The sequence below is a fragment of the Hydra vulgaris genome, chromosome 10 (genome assembly GCF_038396675.1).
Source record: "Hydra vulgaris chromosome 10, alternate assembly HydraT2T_AEP".
Lineage (NCBI taxonomy): Eukaryota > Metazoa > Cnidaria > Hydrozoa > Anthoathecata > Hydridae > Hydra > Hydra vulgaris.
Window position 1 is genome coordinate 21,729,032 of NC_088929.1, and position 22,469 is coordinate 21,751,500.

At 27.6% G+C, this 22,469-nt stretch overlaps 1 protein-coding gene across 2 annotated transcripts in view; it reads right to left on the bottom strand.

Annotated features, from left to right (window-relative positions):
• LOC136085841 (trichoplein keratin filament-binding protein-like) overlaps positions 1 to 22,469 on the bottom strand; it is a 55,684-nt gene that overhangs the window by 26,595 nt on the left and 6,620 nt on the right. Inside the window, exons 3-7 of one of the 2 annotated variants that reach the window (XM_065807493.1) lie at positions 14,670 to 14,713; positions 14,036 to 14,078; positions 10,489 to 10,545; positions 6,846 to 6,914; positions 4,821 to 4,852 (exon numbers count right to left, since the gene is read on the bottom strand). In XM_065807493.1, coding sequence (XP_065663565.1) covers positions 4,821 to 4,852; positions 6,846 to 6,914; positions 10,489 to 10,545; positions 14,036 to 14,078; positions 14,670 to 14,713 — 245 coding nt within the window. The remainder of the gene's footprint in view (positions 1 to 4,820; positions 4,853 to 6,845; positions 6,915 to 10,488; positions 10,546 to 14,035; positions 14,079 to 14,669; positions 14,714 to 22,469) is intronic. The other variant, XM_065807494.1, reaches the window with a different exon arrangement.

Sequence of the window (22,469 nt, forward strand, 5' to 3'; positions counted from 1 at the left end):
TGGATCTTCTTGACTCATTGCATTGGTTTTACTTGTGTCTGTGTTTTTATGCTCTAAAACTCAGTTTTATGGTTATGAGGCCAGCTGGTAGTCAGATTACCTAAACTCTGTGGTAGCTCTCAGAGAGGCTAATTTCATCAACAACTGTAAAATATCAGAGTATTAACAGTGCCATGTTGTGCATGGATGGTGTTCCTGTCCATACTTTTAGTGTGCATTTTTGAGGCCACATTTGGAGCCCTTTATTACGGCTTAGGGTTTATTAATAGTAATGAGGCAATTGCTAGGGCTATTAGATAATGTAATGAGTATTATTTGTGCTTTGAGCCAAGCTCTTTAACAAAAATGGCTATAGTAATACTATAAAACACAAAAAACCATCATCATCACCAAGTTCTCTATATCTATCATTCACTAATATTTGTGGTTTTCGAAGTGACTTTTCTTCTGTTGAATCTTATCTCTTGCAAATTTCACTAGACATACTTGCTTTTGTGAGTCTAATTTGAGTTCAGCTGCCTCATCTTGTGATCTTTTGACATTTATTTACCTTTACCTTGTAAGGACTCCAATAGCCACATACTTGGCCTGAGCATTTACATTCCTAGGAGTTCACCCATTTTTCCGGAAACTAGGTTTAATGCTCATCACACTGAATGGCTTAGCTCTAGTGTCAGTGACTTTGCAGGTGTTAAGACCCACAACTTTTGTCTTTCTCAATCTTTAAGACAAAAAGTCAACCTTCCAACTCGCTTTCCAAACAATACAAATCATTTACCTTCTCAACTCGACTTATGTCTTGTTTATGATAGTCAGATGATTATTTACAATGCTCAGTTTTTATACATTCACTCTTAGGTGCTTCTGATCACAGTTTGATTTCTCTAAAACTATTATCTTATTTTTCTTCATCATCAAAATCCCCCTGTCATTGTACCTCTTACAACTACCTTAAAGATGACTGGGGCTCTTTCTGTGATTCATGATGGCCATTGTGTAGCAATCTTTCATCTTCCTGCTGACAAATGTGCTTCTTATGTATCTTTTTGGATTCAGGCTGGCATGGAAAATTCCTTCTTGACAATTCAAAGTCGGGCCTCACTTTTCTCCATTGTTTTATGTTAAATATTCGTGTAAAACTAATCTCTGATTTGGTTTGTAATTCTCCTTTTTTAAAAGCAGTTTTAGTTTGATTAATAAATTATTTTGATGAATAACTTTTCTAATATGCAATATGGTCTTGAGCATTTTCTTTTTCAAAAGACAAAATTTTCAGCATATTCATAAAACATAAATAGCAAATTTCATACAGCAGAGTTTAAAAGTTAAACAATGATTTATAATAAACAAGGAAAATTTTTAAGAAAATGTTTTTATGTTTTCAATTCTCAAACGATTACAACTTCTAAGAAAAAAAATTTATTTCTTCAATTGTTGTTAGGGGCTGTTTTTTTATGAAAAACACATTTTCACAACTTCCACCCAAAATATACTTTTATGTCCATGACATACTATCAAAGTTAAAAAAAGTAAAAAATCTACTCTTTATTAAGTGACATTGTTTAATTACCCATGCTATACTCAAGAAGTAGAGTGGTGCATCACAACTCAAGTTTATGGCTCAGATAGCTAAAGGAGATAGATTGGTGAACAATAAACCTGTAGATACTGCTGCACAGATATAAAGTAAGTATTTTTTGGTCAAAGTTGAAAGATTTTCTGACTATTTCTAAGAACAAGACACAAACTGGAACAAATTAAGTTATTGGCTATGAGTCACAAAATGAAATTTCTTAGGTCTTGACTTAAATCAAGACCTAAGAAATTCCATACCTTAGGTCTTAACTTAAGTCCACTAAATTTCTAAATAAAATTCTTCATAACAGAGACAAGAAGCAAAGACACTTACGATATGATTAGACTTATGGTAATGTTATTGTATTTTGTATTTGATTTTAAATATTTTCAAAATGAATTGAATGAAGTACACACAGGTAATAGTTATTTTGCATCATTAATAATATCTCCTTATTTACTAAACCATTTGGCATTTATCGATATGATAATCAAAAATGTTCTGCTGGGTCCTTTATTACTAGTGTTCTAAAAATTACTTAAAGATTAAAAATTAAATAATTTTTCTTCGAAAGTTTAAAAAAATTTCTAAATAATCAATTTTTAAATTTTCTTGAGGTATTTTATTCTGGAGTTTTTATTTTCACAATTTTTAAGAGTCTTTGTTGGTGTATATTTTAGTGAAATTCGTAACTGAATAAAAATAATTATTTCACCATTTTCCTCTTTTCTGTGTTTATAAAACCTAAAAAGTATAGAAAATATTTTATGGTATTTTTGATTTTAAGATTATTTGATAAAAATTGTACAACATAAAAAATAATAATATGAAATTTATCAATAACATTAATAATTTGCATTTGTTTCTGGTTTTTCGATTCAGTTAAAATATTTATAAATCAGGACATTAACTTTTAAACAAGTTCAGGTTGTCTTCAAAAATATAATACTCAATAACACAAAATCAAACACCCAATAACAATAAATCAAATACCTAAAAACACAAAAAACTTTCCTTTTGATTGCAGATTTAAACTTTTATTACTAGTTTATTACTAGCATATTTATGTATAAAATATATTTTGCATTATAATAATATGTTATACTAGACATATACTTAAAAATTATACTTTACCAAACTTTAGCTGATGTAGACTTTATGATATTTTCATTGAATAAATATTAATGAATAAAAGTTAAATTTTACAAGCAATATGTTATATACCCAGGCATGTATTTTCAATTTATATAATGTTTTTGTACCTCAACTTTCTGGTAAGTTTTTTGCCTGAGTTAATTAAAAAAGAATTTTAAATTAAAGAAGTTAAAAAAAAGTTAAAAACACAAGAATCGTATTGAAAACAATTTATTTATACTTAAATTAAATTTAAAAAGGTACAATAGTAAAATACTATACAACATTTTTAACATCATATTTTGATCAATTACAAAAAAAAAAAGATTCCATTGCCACTTTTTTTTTTTTAATTTAACTTTTTTTGATTTATTTATTTTTGGTGCCCCAAGAAGTCCTTACTGTCTTATCACAGAGCACCGTGGAGGAGCATTTGAAAGGAAGCTCACGCCTCCTTCCTTACCAATGTTATAAAACTTGCCATGGCATTGAACCACGGATCTCACGCTTCTGAGGCAAGCACGCTAACCACTGCGCTGCGGCTGCCTTTTCAAACCATTTTTAAGTAAAAAAAGCCATATCTCTAAAGCATGCAACCATGCCAAGTTTGAAAATTAAAATAAAAATTTGTACCAAGGTACCTTTAGACAAACTATGAGCATCATTTAAAAAGTAAATAAAAAGTCTAAAATGTAGAGGAAAGGCAAATTTTTACTTGAAAGATAAACAAATTAATAATTACCCAAATAATTCATCCAATAGTTGAAATCACATTTTAAAAATCCAAAAGTATATCCTTTTAAATGTTATTTTTAAGCACCAATAAATAATGGCTTTATATTGAAACTGGGTCTCCTAGTGTTATATTTACATAAATCTCTTAAAAATTGACTTTGAGTATCAAAATAAATAATTTTTAGAACTGTTTACAACACAATGGATTACTATTCTGCAGTTTTAGGGCCCCCAAAAAATGCTGTATCAAATTACCCCATACTTGCTAATAGAAAACAATTGCTTTATTTTTAGTATCAACTTATTTTTTTAATGATTTTGGTAATAGAACCTCTGGATTGTAGTTTACAAAATGAATTTACTCACCAATTAGAATACCTTAAAGCAATTTTAAAAACTAATAAACTACTTTGTCATCAAAAAACAAAAACAAATTTTGACCTCTCCCAGGTCTAATGTTAAATGATATAACTTTTTTGTAAAAAACATAGCTCTAGTAGTAACTATTTCACCATATGAAATTGATTTACACAACTCTAAAGATGTCTCCACAATGTTTTATGGTGCCTAATGTATTATAGTTCCCCACTCTACCCTACATATTTACTTTCAGCAAAATCAAATGATCATAAGAAGTAACTGGTCAGTTTTATAAATTAGAAGATTATAACTGGTCAGTTCTTTCAACCTTTTATAACTGGTCAGTTTTATAAATTTTTAAGAGAATTATATGCTTGCTGGGAAAATTCTTTCAACCTTTTGTTTCAAAATTGTTTTGTGACATACAGTGACATTTTCTTTGAGTTTTATGGATTATTTTTGTTGTGTTAAGTTTTTTTTGTATTTGTGCTACATTTAGAATTAAAAATGTATTTTATACACTCTCACTGACTGTTAAAGATGTTTGTTTAGCTGCTTACCCAAATGTAACTTCTGATTTTGGATACATTTCTCTTAACAATGTTGTGCTTGTTTTTTTTTAGTTTTGCTGTTGTATATAACTCAATTTATGTACTATTAGTTTACTAAGAAACTTTTTTATTTCATCCCCCAATATGAATTTAGGTATATTATTAATTTATATATACCTGAAAACCTATAAAAATCTGGGTTTTTAATATTTCCACTGATCAAATTTTTCTTTATATAGAAAGAGTTTAACATAAAGAATGATACTTTTTTCTTAGATCTATAAATAGTAAATGTTATTTATATTGCAAAATAAAAATAATTAATTAGTATCTATAATCTTTATTTATAACGTCCTTGTTTTCAGTGTCAGCATCATCATATATGTTGTCAGTGTCATCATCATTATTCATCATATATGTTGTCAGTGTCATCATCATCATATACTATCAATAAAAAAAATAACCTTGCATCGAACTCCTCAGTGCACTTCTTTATCTATAATCATAAAAGTGTTTATAAAACAAATTTCAATAAAAATTAAGTTAACATAAATTTTTTAAAAAAATACCGCCTAAAATTGATTAAAAACTTGCAATAAAATTAAATTGCAATAAAAAATCTAGTTTACATATTAAGTAAATCATAAAAATAAACCATACCATAAAATATCTTTATATTATACATGTAACAACTAAAAAAGACATTGTTTGTTAATTTTTTACAGTTTTTTTGTGAGCTACTAAGAACGTTAACCACTTGTCTGGATTATTAGTTTAAATTTATAACACAAACTCAAAAACAAATTTTATTTTTATTAACTTGTTTTGTTGAAGCTAAGAGTTTTGTTGTGTTATTAGAGTCTTTTATTTATAGTTAATTTGTTAGTTAAGAAACAGTTTTACTTACATAAGTCGTTGCGCTTTTACAGCAATTTCTCATAAGCCACAAAAAAATAACTTGGCATTTTGTTGGCCAAGTATACCGAAAATGAATGACATAAGACATAATTTTCCATAAGTATAAAGTATTCCAATAGTATAAAGTTATTGGTTCAGAAAACATGGAACAGTTTGTTTGATTTTAAATTAAAAAAATGATTTTTGTTTCAACTCTTTTCTCATCAAAAATTATGAGACTAACAAAATTTAGATTTTTAAACAGAACTTTTCACCCTTGGATAAACATTTTTTTATGCAGAACTTATTTCCAAAACAAACTGTAATGTGCAGACACCTGGCTAGTTTTTTAAATGAAATAAAGATAATAAAGAAAAATCTTAAAAACTGAAAGATACAAAAACACAAAGACTCCAACTCATGTAATAAAATTTAAATTCATTTCAAAAAATGCAACACCACTATCAAACCTAGCCAAGTAAACAACATTGGAAACAAGTAGACAAGGAGATGCAAATGTCCTGGTTAAATACCTATTTGCGGTGCTCTGTGAAACGAATGATTGTTTTTATTTTACTTGTTTTTCTTTTTTTTTTTTGTTATTCACCTCCTCAAGGCCAAGAAGGCCACTACAGATGAGGAGGCTACTTAATAGTGGTTATAACCCTCTCTCAACTCTCTAACTCCGAAACACGAATCTTGACGAACAAGGCCGCTGCATGAAGAAACAAGTTGAGTGGGGTACTACCAGGGATGTGGTGGGGATTGAACTCAGAACTTCTCGCTTATGAAGCGAGCGCTTTACCACTACACCACTACCGCATATAAATTTAATAACTGAAAAAGAAAAAAAAATACTGGAGTCCCAAAATCTTCATGGATTCCCAAGACTTCAGACTCCAGGCAAAAATAGGGACTCAGGGACCTTGAACTTTAATTCTGCATCACTGCAACAAATAAAAAGAAAATGAAACACATAATTTACATAAATTAAAATACACAATTTATTTAGAAACATAACATGAAGAACATGAAAAAATAAAACACACTTAAAAGATAATTTAATTTTTACTAAGATTTTACTAATAACTACAATAAAATATTTTATAATTAATATAAATTATTTAGATTGGATTTTTTACAAACAGTCATGTATAAAGCTGCAAGAAACAAATAACATATAAATTTGCTTGTTACAGAATAATTCTATATAAGCCTTTTATTGAAGTTTTGTAGTTTGTGATTAGATATTCCAATTTTTATGTAAGTTTAACAGGGCTACAAAACATGGCTTTTAAAAGGCACAGAGCTTAGGTTGGGAATAATGTTTGTATTTGACAAAGTTTGCCAAAGAAAGGTAAAAGGTAAAAATTTGAAAAAACTTGCATTACACAAAGATATTATGAAAAACGGACACATTAGATAAAATTACAACTTGATTAAATTAAAAAAATAAATTTCAATGTTGCTCTCATCACAAAAACTAACTGCATACTTTAAAACATGTGGCTTATTTACAAGAATAAAATTCTCATGCATAACAAATAACACACCAGATAACTACTTATCTTCATATATATTTGTATTAATACCTTTTCTTTTTCTAATAGCTGTTCTCTCCAATCATTTGCAAGCTCCTTTTGCTTTGCCTCTGTTTCAATCTGCATATGAAAAAAATTTTATCATCTAAAAAATTTTGTATTAAATCCAGAAAAATCAAAAAATATTTTTTAAAATGGTAAAATTTTAATACTAAATAAATTAATAATAATTGAACTTTTTTTCCCTTCCATGTTAGGATTCCATGTAAGTCATCCTGATTGTTCCCTTCCATGTTAGGATTAGCAAATACTGAATTAATACTATTTTAAAATAAAGTGAAAAATTTAAAGATTTAAAGCACACATAAATGATGTTTTATGATTCTTATCAGATAAAAATTGGGCATAATATTTGGAACATCTTTAAAATTTAAAAAAAATTTGTTATATTGTACATTAATTTAAAACTAGCTGAGATCGGACCCATAAAAATATGGGTCTTTGTAAGTTTACTCCAAACCGATCTTTTTTATATTTTTTCTTTATCTAAAACCTACCATCCTATACATATCTATTCCACACCAATTATTTCTATACCTATTCCTTATTTACTTCAATATTTTTAATAAAAATAATTTTGCTATGAAAAAAAACTTTAAGAGCAAAAAAACTAACATGCGCACCATTTACGAAAAAGCCTTAACTATCATATTTAAAGGTCTAAGTAGCAGATGACATAATTTTAGCAATTAGAAATTATCAAAAGAGGGGCAAATCTAAAATTGAAGTTTCAAATGTTCCACTTGGATGAGACAACTTGTTTTGTGTTTTTTCAATTTTATCAATTTTTTTAAATATAATAACATACCTACAACAAATTAAAACAAAAAAGCTTGAGCAAAAAAGACTTGTAATTATTAGACAAGTTTACTGATATTATATACGATCCTGAATAAAATGTTATATAAGTGGATTTTTTCCCTTTTTTAACAATATACATAAACAAATAACATATTTGTTTATATATATTGTTTATATAGGGATGATTAATCGCCAAACCTGCCTATACAACAAAGTTTTAAAAAAATTAGTTTTATATTAAAAAACAATTTATATGTTTCTTTGCAAACACCACTTAAAATTTTTAAGCACACTGAACTGCAATTACTTTTAATTTTTTTGGTTTAGTGGCTTTTGTTAAGAGCTTTTAAATTTTGCCTCAAATTATCTTATTTCAACATATTCGTTGTATCATCCATACTGCAGTTGTTTTTAAAAACGCCTTAAGGCAAAAAAAAATCAATTTTGACTTTTTTACAAAAAAAGCTAATTCACATGTCTGCATACATTATTGAATACATATTTTCAAAGAGTTCTGAAAAAATTCATAAAAATTATTTGTTTCAAAAAACGTTTTACAAAGAATTTCTCCTAATAATTTTTTTTTAAATGCGTTTTTCTCAAAATGCGTAATAAGCGTTTTGAAAAATGGCTGCAGCATTTATTTATTGTAAAAAAATAATTGCAGCAAAAAAAACTTTTAATTGTCAAAAGAAAGTTTTAAATTTTTTTCTAGCTGTTTTTTTTTTGCCTCCACAGCAGCACCTTCTGGAGTGGCAGGACTGTCTTATAAAGTTTTTCTTTATTAAGTTTCAGACAAATTATTTTTTCAGACCATCTGCAGCTTATTAGGACTAATTACCTGAGCACATTAATAGCATAAGTATCTCAATTATGACTCATACGCAACAAATTTTTTCTCCCGGTGTTTTGATGTTTTTTGAAATTTTAGCTTTTTTAAAATCTTTTCGTTTCTGAAAGTGTATAATATCATTACTTATGTTTGTATATAATCTCTATAAAACTTCAAAAGTATTTTGCATTTTAAAATAATTTAAAAAAATTAAAAACAAAAAAGTCGCCAGTGGTAGGACTTGAACCACGGCTTACTTGTTCAGAAGCTCGGCAAGCTATCCACTTAGCTACGCTGGCACGTTGTTAAACAAAAAATTTTTAAGACTACATAATGACTTTTTTAACAGAAATAAATGTTATAGATCAAAATTAAGGAGAGCTTGACGCAATGCAATTTTCAAGTGGAAATCAAACTGTAAAACTTGATAAACACATTCGTTCGCATTTTCTTATAAAACAAAGTGCTGCGATTCTTTCTTGTCACTACCAATGGCTTGTGAGTGTGTTTGATATGGAACCCTTGGAAGCCATTGCAACCAACTTGGTTGCAATGGCTGCCAAGGGTTCCGCGTCAAACACACTCAAATGAACACCAATACTACTACTACTAACACAGTTCTATTAAGTAAACTTATAAACTATATTATTAATATAAATTATAAAGTTCGGCAATAATATGCATAGTACTAAATCAGTACTAGCTAGAGATAGTACTAAATCAGTACTAGCTAATCCTAACATGCAGGGCAACAATCAAGATGACTTACACAGTAGAAATTTAAACTCTACTAACTTGCTCTACTGTGTAAACTCTGGTAACTTGCTCTACTATGTAAACTCTAGTAACTTGCTCTACTGTGTAAACTCTACTAACTTGCACTAGTATGTAAACTCTACAACTTGCTTTACGTGATTAAGTACAAACAACATAACTTGCTCTACGTAATTAAATACAAAAAAAATATCATTTTTATCAACTTCTAGAAGATCATAGATCACAGTAGTTCTACCTCCATTAGTTAGCAAGTATCAAAATCCCAATAAATCTCATCACAATTATCTAATCTAATATCACAATCATGACTAATCAATTGCTAAAAATTACTCTCAATATTTAACACATAAGTGCATTGCAGTATTCGTCTCTAATTAATCTTTCTGAATGATTATAAAAATATTACTCAAAACAATAAAAACAAAAATGTAAAATAAAAATACAGACAACCGCTGTTATATCCAAATTTTCATAATATACAGACCAAATCCCAAACTTTTAAGGGTCTAGTATTTTCCTTTATTATTTGAAATAGCCTTCTTTCCAAAAACAAGAGGGAATATCCTACTTTCCAAAAACAAGAGGGAGCAGCCTGCTTTCCAAAAACAAGAGGGAACAGCCTGCTTTTCAAAGACAAGAAGAAAATTAAGAAGACTATCAATTTATTTTTATGTTGTTGAAATCCTCCATCATGTGACTCAAAACAAAATCTTTACAAACAATATGATGTGAGGTTTCTTATATTTCTTTTTTCTTTTATTATTTATGCGGTAGTGGTGTAGTGGTAGAGCGCTCGCTTCATAAGTGAGAGGTTCGATCCCCACCACATCCCTGGTAGTACCGCGCTCAACTTGTTTCTCCGCGCAGCAGCCTTGTTCGTCAAGGTTCGTGCTTCGGAGTTATAGAGTTGAGAGAGGGTTATAAACACAATTAAGTAGCCTCCTCATCTTTAGTGGCCTTCTGGGCCTTGGGGAGGTGAAATAACAAAAAAACAAAAAAAAAAAATTTATCCTTACTTAAAAATATTTTAATTCTGTGTAGAATATTATTAATTTAAATATATTGAAAATTGTATTTTTCAGAAATTATTTGAATATAATATAGTTTAAATAGTACTTATATCAAAAATTTATATTTTTATTATAATAATATTACTTATATTAAAAATTTATATTTTTCTACTAAAACTATTTAAGAACTTTTGAATAAATTTTTTATTAAAACCTCTCTAATTCTTGGATCATTTTTTCTCCAGCATTCATAATCTTTTTCTGCAGCAATCTATAAATAAAAAAAATAATTTTTTAAACATATTAACATTAAAAAATTATCAAATTTTTCAGTTAGTTCTTATTAAAAATATAGTACACTAAAATTTAAGACTTATAAGATTTTAGAATTTTAACAACAAAAATTGTAAATTTTATAAATTATAAATACTTTTACGTAAGTGTTTCAAAACGTAATTAAAAAGGCAACCCTTTTAACTTAATAGCTCCCAACATTTTTTAAACCAGCACCCTTTTTAAAAACTCATTTAACTAAGTTTTAATTTTTTAGTGAATTATTAAGTTGCATTTTTTTAAAAAGGAAATGTAGCATAATAAAATTTTCAACTTGCAATACAAAATAATTCAATTAAACTACAATTAACTTCTGTGTCTTAAAATCTGCTTGTTGTTTGTTTAAAGCTTACTAAAGAAAAATTGGTAAAGAAGTTAAAGAAAAATTGTTACTTATAAAAGAAAGTTTTTATTCTCTCTATGTACTATTCTTGTTTGACTGATTTTAAAGACAAACTATCCCTAAGAAACACGATAAACTATCTTTAAGAAACATTTTAGTGCCACTTTAAAAAACAATCTTTAAGATTGTTTCTTGTGCCACTATCTTTAAAAAACAATCTTTAAGATCAAAATTTCATCACATACTTGCTCTACTGTGCAAACTCTACTAACTTGCTCTACTGTGTAAACTCTTCTAACCTGCTCTACTGTGTAAACTCTACTTCTAAAACTTTAAACTGCTTTACTGTGCTCTTAATTAAGATCATTTTTCGATTTATCAATTACTAGAAGTGACTTGTGCTTTCACTCATTCCAAATTGATTTCAAATTACTAACCTGTTCAAACACTACTACAATACTCAATTCACACAAACAAAACTATAATACCTACTCAGTAAGTAAACTGAAAGAGCTTAGGTAATCTCACAAAGGCATTGATGTATTTAGTTAAGACTTTACTACTCTGCATAACCTGATTTTTTACCTAGATGAGATGCTCAACCACTGCAATGTAAACTGTTGCATAGTAAAGCAACCAGAGTTAAATTTTGACCAGGGCCAGGTTTGATAAAATATAGCCATGGCTGGGTTTGTGACCGGGGCTTCATAAATGTTTATACAACCTAAAGTATATTTTTTTATTCAAAATTCATGTTATATTTTGTATATATATGTATATATAAACATCATTATGATCAACATGATCATCATAATCATCATTATTATTATTATCATCATCATCATCATTATAATCATCATTAACATCATCATCAGGCTTAGCCTTCCTCTTTTATGCTGTTTCTCTAATATAAACAATCTAGAGCATTATCTATCCTTAACTAAAGCTCATTCATACAATATGTAAGGCACTCTCTTTAAGTTTTCTACCATTTCCTCCTGAAACTGCTACTTCTCTACACATTAATACCTAAATCACTTTAATCTTTTCTAAAAAAGGTTTTTCAACACAGCATTTTTTACTACTCTGTCTAAGATTATGCCTTCTTTTCTTGTCTTGTTAGAGTCACACCACACATCAAGCTGATCATCTTCTCTTTCCACAAATACTACACCATATAAATACTAAAGTTTATATAAATATGTAAGGATATTGTATGCCAGCATCTAAATAAATAGCAAACATATATGTTTATACCCATATTATGTTTGCATAAATGTGGATCTTGGAAACTTTTATTCCTTCTTGATCAAAAGTTTGGAAGCTTTTATTCATACTCTTTAATTTTAAGTTAAGCCTCATTCTGCTCCACAATTTTTACCATCTTGAACAGTTGCTTTATTAAATCGTAATTATTTTTTTCGTCTTCTTTACAAGAACATCTCTTTTAAGAACCAATGTCCTTTTATTATTGCAAGAAGCCAATGTAAAAAGGTCCTTTCTGATGTTAAGCTCTGTTATTCTCAGTTTACTAAATCTTTTATCTTATCTCAGATGTTAAGTTCTAGAGACTTTTGGGAAGTCACTCAATTTGCCATTTTTTGCCCTAACCCTCAAATTGAGGACTCAAATTGATCAACTTTTTGGAAGAAGTTTGGAAGCTTTTACTTACTTAATCATTTAAATCTAAACCAAGCAACTAAAATATGTTTATGTATTTGTAGAAGGTTACTCTTGTAATAGTTTTTGTGCTCCATCGCAGGGAAAATGCCAAACTTTTCAAAAACTCATTAAGACTGCAGAAGTACTGTGTGCTTTCTATGTATGAAAAAATGTGACAGCCAAGTTACAGACTTCATGGAGGAGAGAACTAAGGTCCTGCTCAAACAAGAGATTGACTCCACTGATCTCAAGGTTCCATCAGGGATTTGTAATTCTTGCAGAACAAACTTGCAAAAACTAGACAGTTGTCAAATCAGTGGTGAGCTCCCCAGACTGTACAACTTTCAAAGCATCAAGATCACTGCATCTGTCATTGAGTTAAAGCAAAAAGTTGTTTCCCCTAAAGGAACTGAAAGGCTGATCAGAGCACAAGGCGGAAGAACAATGCTTCTCACCTCTGGACCTTCTTGCCAAAACTCAGGAAAGATACCTATGCTCTCATTAGCCAACATAGTTAAGGTTTAAATTAACACTAGTATTTCCAACAACAAAATTAGAGGACTTGCATTAACTCTCAACAAGTGGAGCAAGGTTGATAAAATCAAACTTCAGAAATGAGTTTTCCAGTGTCAGAAAGAAGTTGGAGTCCTTCTTCACATCAACTATTTATGATGCTTCAAAAAAAGACATCTCCATAACCAAAGTTGTGCATTGCATCAGTATGTCTGAGTCTTTTCTTTTGGTGTTTGAAGAAAAAGGAATTTCCAAATCAAGGAATTTCCAAATCAAGCAGCATTACCAAAATTGGGATTGATGGTGATGGAAACCTATTGAAGCTTAGCTTGAGCATCATTGACACCAGGAGATCCCAAATATAAGTTGCATATCAAAAGACAACACCTCGTACTGGTTCCACATCTCTGGATTCTGGTGTCAAACAAGCCAACTTTTAATCTGATCTCTCTTCTGTCTCTTTATGCTATAAAAACTTTAATTCGCCCAAGTTTTTTCCTTGCACATCAAAAAAACCTTATAACTCTTATCCATCTTCATAGTCCTATTTTACACAACCTACAACTTTTTAAGTCTTCAGCTAAACATTTCCTAGCTTTTTAATCTTATTCTCAATTTTAAAGTAGCTCATAACTTAATAATGGTTGCTTGGAAGCTTGTTGGAAGAAAATTAGAGTTGAAAAACATATAAAAATATGCCAGTATTTAATAAATAGTAAATGTAAGCATAAAATCATAACATATAAAGTATTATAAATATTTTTCTAGTCCCAGCTATAAACTCCTGCTAAATCTTATAAATTTGCCTGTGCCAAATTTGCAAATTATCTCATTTGGCAGGGCCGGGGCCCCGCTCACTTATTACTGATGCATATAAAAAATTATATTGAAAATAATAACATAAAAATACCAATTTTCTTCTCTCTTCTTTTTTAGCTTGAAGATGTTCAACTCTTACAAACAAAAAAAAATATTCCTTAAAGCAAGTTAAAATTAAAAATTAAAAAAGTTTATACAAAATTTTATATTAGTTTAAAATAAGTGAATAAATTCTATATAATATTTTTTTTTTTTTAATAATTATCTTTTGACCACTATTAATTTTGATTAAAATTCATTTGTAATTAAAATGATCAAAATTCTCCAGCTGAAAGAAAAGTCTCTGCAACTCATCTTGGAAGTAATTGATTAACTAAAAAAAATCCACTTTGAAACACTAACAAACCTAATGAAAATTAAATGTTATAGAAGATAAGCCGATTCGATATTAAATGTTATAGAAGATAAGCTCATTGGATGTTAAAAGTTATAGAAAATAAGCTCATTGAATATTAAATGTTATATAAGATAAGCTCATTGGATATTAAATGTTAACATATATTGGATGTAATTGATTAATTAAAAAAAATCCAGTTACTAGTTACTGTTACAACATAAACAAAATAAGTTTAATCAAATAAAAACAGAAAAGAAAATATTTAAAGTAAAAAATTAATGATAAAACTTTTAGTATACATTTATAAAAAAAAAACAAAAAAACATACCTATCATACTTTATACTTGTAAATCTTAATTTTTTTAGTTCATCCTAAAATTAACACGAATTTTGTTTAATAAAGGCTGTGATGTAGTCATAAATATTAAATCAAATTTAGCATATCAAAATGATTGCTTTAAATATCCAATCAAACTTAGTATATCAAATTAATTGTTTTAATAACCAATCAAATTTAAAATTATGTTTGACTTTAAAGTATAACTAATTACAAAACTACTTTAGAATATAAAAATATAAAAAGTTCAATACCATAAATAATGTTTAATGCATCTTTAATATTCATGTATATTTATTTTTAATTATTCTTAATATGTATATTTAAATACTAAATCTTCTAAACTGAGTCAAACTAAAGGCATATTATGTAAATCCTAACGATTATGAAAACCCTAGCAACTACATAAATCCTAACTACTTTTAACTATTCCTGAATATTTCAACAGATTTGATTTTGCTATTGTTTTCCTGTAGTGAACTTTAATAGAACTAATAGTTAAATAATTTTAATATCTTATTAAAATATAAAATAATTAAAATTTTTCTATAAAATTAGTACACAATAATAATTGTAATAAATAGATTTGACAAAATTGGCTCTCTTTAAAAGTTCTTAATTTGCAACAAAAGATATATTATTAACGCAATATTTTAAAAATCAATCATTACATTCATTACTTCCAATCGGCAATTCATTCGTTTAATAAAAATATTTTTTTTTTAAGCCTTTTCTTGACTTGAAAAAATTTTCATTGCTGAAAATAACAATCATCCAAATAAGGCAATAAACATGGCATGTCACATGTTATTGTATGTAAAGGTTAAATTTTGTTATGAGGATTACAGTTCTTATGAAAAAAAAAATGAAGGTAAAGAGTATTGTTTGTATATATAGTTTTGTTTAATTTAAATCTTTTTAAATTTTCTTGCATCATTTTTAAAATTTTTGTTTGCACACGTTTATTGTTTGCATTTGTGCTTTTTTGATAAGTATGTGTATGTGTTATACAATTGTTTTATAAATGTGTTTAAATATGCATATAAGGTATATATTTAACCGTATATACATATTTAAACACATTTATTGTGTTTATAGTTGGTACATATGTTTATATAATGTTGTTTCCATGTTTTCAAAGTGCTGTGAGTTGGTAAACGTGTAGAGCAAGATTTGTCAACCTTGCCAGCCAAGTGATGTACTTATAACAGGGTTACTAGACAAGTTCTCAAGGGTTACATGACAGTGTTTAGTGTTAAACTGTTACTACTTTAGGTCTAGGTGTTTTCAAGCCTTTATTATTAATTATTCTAAAAATACATAATAATGTATTTTAACAATATTTTGGGTAATGTTGTTACTTATGTTTTGTTATATATGAATGTTATGTTATTTATTTTATGTTATATGCATATTATATTAACTTATGGTGTGTGCTATTGTTGTGTTTTGTGCTGTGATGTTATTTTTTTGTTATCTTTTGAGTTGATAGACATTTGGCTTACCTTCACGTTGGTGTCTATTGTTAAAAATGATAAATAGGTAATTTTATTATTAAAAATCACTGCTTTTAATCATTCACTAAAAGCCAAGACAAATTATTTTGCCATATATACAATTTATTTTATCTCAATTTGATTTTTTGTCTTTAGCGCTGTTTATTACATGATTTTGCTATAAATATTTTGGAATCATGATGCTCCAGCATAAATTATTTTCTAAAGCTAACATGAAATAATATTTTACAACTACTAATCTGGTAAATCACAACAGCTTTTCTCTAAAAGGTACATTGATTTTCATTTTTTGTATGTAATGTTTTTCTTATTTATTTATTTATTCATTACATTTTTTATTCTAGATTTATCAGATGATGTATTTATGTGGTATAGAAGAACAAAATATTGTAAAGTTTTGTGAATTTTTTAAAAACGTTTACTAGTAATTTTTTTGAAGAAATAATATTAAAGTTTGCAATAAAGGGTTTACAACGTTTTTTTTAATTTTTCTGTGTAAGCAGTATGTTTATTATTAGAATTGCATATTTTTAATAATTTTCTTTTATTATTATTTGCTAAGTTGATTTTTTTTCAAACATCTTCTAGCTGGTATATATATATATTTTTCATAAGTCATAAGATTATTGTATAATTTATTTTAAATGATAGTTTGTTATATATAAAAATTATTTGTGTGTGCTAATTAGAGTAGAAAAAAAATTATATAGGAAAGATCACAATCTTCAAGATTCGTTTAAGATTTTTTGTTAATACTTTCAATTAAAAGTGAAGTTTAAATGGATATTTAGAAAAAGGGAATATTAGGCTAGAAGCAGATATTAGTTTAGAAAATGGAAATGTTAATAGGCAAGTTAATCATCGCAGAAATAAAAGAGGCTTTGGCGAAATGAAACTAGGAATTGATAAAATGCAAGATATGCTGCTCAGCAAGTAGCAAATAATTCGAACCTAAATGAGGAGATTGTGGTTAGTTAAGTTGAAAATAATCTTTGCAGAAATGAAAGAGATAGGCTTAGGCGAGATGAAATTAATAATCAACAAAATGCTAGATATGCTGCTAAATACAAAGAATGCATTGTATAGCAAGAAGTAATACTATTCAAGATTATAATTATTTAGGAGAAATGAATTATATTTGTCAGCATTGTGGTACTAAGAAATTTCCTTATGAAACACATTTTTTATGTTACCATAATGGAAAGCTTGTTTTTTTGCAACCTTCACTATTTACACAAGATTTACAAGATTTATTTATAGAAAATTATGCAGATGGAAATGCCAATCTGAATTTTTTTAAATATATTAGAAATTATAATGTCTGTCTTTCGTTTGCTTCATTTAAAGCTAATATAGTTCAACCCATGAATCATGGGCCACCATGTTTTAGAATATATGGTCAAGTTTTTCATCATATAGATAATCTTAGGCCAAATCAAGATGTTCCGCCAACATATTGTCAACTATACATCTATGATCTACTTGCAGCAGTAAATTTTAGAATGCTACAACGTGGTAATGATCTTTGCTTAAATGGTTTAGTGTTTCGATTGCAAAATATTATTAGTGAAGAGAACCGAAATGCTCTTGCATTTAAAAACATAGCTGAAGTGAAAGATGAAGAAATTTGCCGAGCAGCTATAGAAGGTCACTCAGTCTCAGTTGTAAAAATGTCTTTACTTAAAGGGCAAGATAGATGTTGCTATAATCTCCCTTCACATGGTGATATTGCAGTTTTATTTGTTGGCGAAGACGCTGATCCACCTGCTTCCAGGGAAGTTGTTATTTACCCAAGAGGTCATCCTCTTAAAACTATATCAAGTATGTCTGCCAACTTAGATCCTATGGTTTATTCTCTATTTTTTCCAAAGGGTAATGCTGGTTGGCATTACCAATTGGTTCACAACCCTGAACGTGCTACATTGGTTAGAAATCATGTCACATTATCTCAGTATTATGATTATAGACTTTCAATTAGACAATTAACCTATATAGAGATGCAAGCAGTATGATGCCTTACACAAACATGTAAAAAACCTTGGAAATGATCATACTATTTGACCAGGACGTATTGTAGTTTTGCCATCAACAATGTAGGAAGTCCTAGAGCTTTATCTTACTTAATTTGTTTAAACATAGTAGTTTTAATATGAAAATTTTTGTTCGAGGTTTATGATTTTCTGTTTTCAGATTTTTAAGAACTAAGCAACTTAGCTAAGCAAGTTTTGTTTTATATTTTAGTGCAATTGGAAAGAGCTGAAAAGTATTTTTTAGAGCAATTGAAAATATGTGAAGTGATTTTTAGTCACTTCAGATCACTTTATTGTTATTTTTTGTTATTATTAGAAGGGTTAACAATAATAAATATTTTTAGACAGTAGAACTGGTACTGATTTTAGTAAGTTTGCTATATTTTTTTACTTTGTATTGGGTATATTCTTTATTAGATATATATTTTCATGTATTTAACATGGAAAACTGTCTGTAATTTGTTAACAAATATATTTATATACATAAATGTGCCTATATCTCAGTATATTTTATATTTCTCTGTATACGAATGTTTTCTCTTAGAAAATATTAATATACACGTACTCTTGAATTCCTTTATTTTTTTTATTACTTAAGAGTAAAATATACTGACTAATATTGCTTCATTTTTTACACTTTTAGATTTTTTATTGTAGTCTAGATTCTTTGTTAAATTACAATTTATTGATGTAAATAAATATTGATTTATTTTTGATAAACAACTTTTATATATATATATATATATATATATATATATATATATATATATATATATATATATATATATATATATATATATATATATATATATATTTATATATATATATATATATATATATTTATATTTATATATATACATATATATATATATATATATATATATATAAACTTAAAGAAAGATATGGATTTCAATTAACCTTAAGTTAAAATATAGTCTTTGATTAGAAAAGATCACAATTTGTAAGATTCTTTTACATTTATTTATTATTCAATTGTAACAATAGTAATATTACTGGTAGTATGTTTAAAGAATATAGTGAAATTGAAATGGCTAATAATAGGCAAAGAATTTATTTATTGAAATTCTAATAGGCGAAAATAATTTTTGTCCAAATGAAAGAGATAGAGCTAGACAAGATGAAATTAGTCATTGTTGAAATATAAAAAATGCTGCTCAGCGAGCAGAAAACTTACTTGCCAGAATTCAGTATCAAGCAGTGTTAATGTTTGTTTATTTGATTTTAAACACTTTAGAACAATACTAAGAATTAATTTTACTATTTATAGTAACAGTTGATAACAGTTTTAAATTAAAGTGATTTTAAATTTTTTATAGATTCAAATATGTTCTTCTTTTTTAGTTGCCTTTGTCATCACTTGATTAGTTTGCTTACTGTTGAAAGATTTTTTTAATTTTGTAAATTTAATGATATGAAATTTACTCTATTAATCATTTGTCAACAGTTAGAGAGAAGCTGGAGCTTCAAATAATAAAGGTAAAAATAATTTTGCTGGTAACTTAATAAAACCACTTAATATTATTTATTGCATGTCTTTTTTTACTTTTTTAATATGCTGCTTTAGAAACACTTTCTTTCTCTCCCTCTCTTAATTTTAGTAGAATTAGTACAGGGAGCATCAATAAAACATGTAATTACTGAGCTCTTATGTATTTCTTAATACCACAATTGATAATGACCATGTATATAAAATATTTTAAGAGTCGCTTGCTATTTTATGATATAACTGTTCAAATTGTTTAACCATAATTGTTCATTATTGTAATAAATAAAATCTTTTTAGCTCAAGTATTTTAGTTGATAAAATATCTTAATAATTTGTGGTGTTATTTGGCCATGTTTTTATGTTAAGTTTTCTAGCCTTTTATAATTTTTTCTTTTTTAATTATTTTGGAGAGACATAGTAATGTCTGTAATGTGTGCTTGCAAAAATCTTATGCTATGCACTATTGCTTCTGTGTTTTGTGTTGATAGAGCTGGGCTGTTATAGCTATTTTTTTAATTCTTTATATTTTCTGTCATTATTTTCCTAATTCTACTAACAATAAAACGCAAATGATACTTTTGTAATTAAAAATTGTAATTATTTTTCATTTCTTTTTTTAGGTGTTGGCAGGCTTTATTTGACTTTCTTTTTATGGTACCTGCTGTGTGTAACAGATTTTAAAAAGAACTTAACTGATGTTAATGTAGTCTTTTTTTTATCATTAACTATAAGCAATGACTTATTTATTAATTACCCGTATTATGGGTTGCTTACTGCTAGTGTACATGAGTGCTGCAGCACTTATGCATATAAAAATATAATAGCATGCTATTATGTTTTCAAATGAGTAACTTATATTGTAATATGTTATTGTAAACACAGGTAAAATGCAAAAATGCAAAAATTTTCGATGTGTAAAATGCGGGGAAAAAAGATGGAAAATTTCTCTTAACCCAAAGCTTATCACTGCCCCTACCGACCCACTTAGATAATGATGATGGTAGATTTAATCTTCTTTGTCTTTCGCAGTTTTGAAGATGTCTTAAGCTTTGCGTTGAATAGATTCAACCAAGGTTTTATCAGTTTTTAAATAAGAAGCCCAAATAGACACTGTATATTCATGGTTTGATCTAATAAACACTTTATATAATTTGATGGCCATATTTTCATCAATGAAAGTGAATGTCTTTTTGCATACCAAAAATTTTTAAGGACTTAAAGATAACTGTTCAAAAACGTGTGCTCCACTTGGCGTTACATAAAAATGACTCCTAAATTACGCACTTTAATAGAGCTATTTGGAGATTGATTTATTATACCTTTTTAATTTGTTTCCCATTTATTCTGAAATATCTTAAATTTAACATAAGTCTACTTTGAGGTAGAGAATCAAGGTTTTGACGAAATCAAGATTACATCAATAAATTGGTGAAATACTATAGAAGATGAAATAATATCAAAAGTTTCTATTAGATTAGTCACACATAACTTATGGTGAAGAAAGCCATGTTGATTTCCAGAGAGCATTTTATTATCGTTAACATACTTAAAAATTTTGTCATTAACAAGTATTTTGACTATTTTGCAGGCAACAGAGGTTAGTGAAAAAGGTCGATAGTTTTCAGCAAGTAAATTATCTTCTATTTTTATATAGATCGAACTAAAATTTACTAACTTCTAGAGAGTGAGTAGTATTCCATAATTAAAGAACTTATGAAAGATTTTTGTAAATGGAAAAAATATTTATAGAAGTTTAGATTGGTAAGTTTATTATGTCTGAAAAACCCAAGTTGTCATTATAAGTTCATTCAGGTTAGTATAACCAGTGATGGATCCAGGATTTTTAGGTGATTGAGACCAAATAATGAAGCTTTGCAAAAAATTGTGGTGATTAGAGGCTGGGAACGAAAAAGCCCTTTGACTTTGTCCCCCACCCATATAAAATTTGTAAACTCCTCAAATTGAGGGGGTTCAAACTTTATAAGATCGTAATTTTTGAATGCTGAGAGTTAATACTACAAAACTTAAAATTTATTGATGAATATAAGTCTAATTAAGAATAGTACAAAAACAATTTCATCAAATTGCTGCCCCTCACGTTTTGGGTGGGGGGTGAGGTTTGAGATGAAGTCAAAGAGCTTTTTCGTTCCCAGCCAAATTCCCGAACAGATTTTTTAATATGTAGAGTAACCCAAGGATCATAATTTTTCTTTGTTTTATTAACCTTATAAAATATTTGCAAACAGTAAAATTGTTAGAAATTAATAAATTGAACATTTGATCTGCGATTTTATGCAGAAATAAAATACCCCAGTTGATTGTTGCAATGAAGTCTGAAACTGAATCATAATCACCTTTGCTGTAACTAAACAAATGAGATTTCACTTTTGGGAAATTCTCAAGTGATACTAAAGCAGCCTTTAGCACTATTACCTAGTATAGAATTAGAAAACAATTTCAAATAGAATTACTGCTGTAGGTAAATAACAAGTCCAACATATGGCTTGAGCAACCATAGGGTGTCTGGATGTAGGAAATATGATATGCTAAAATTACTGACAGTGAAGCAGTCATCATAGGGCTACCTAATTAAGCTATAAGCTAATTTGAAGGATTTAGCAATATACTATATTAAATTAGCATCATTGGGTCTATGTATAACCTAGATAATATGTGTTTCTTTGTTTGTGTTAACTTTTAGAGATACCAAAACTTGTTTGAGAAAAGTTTTATAGAA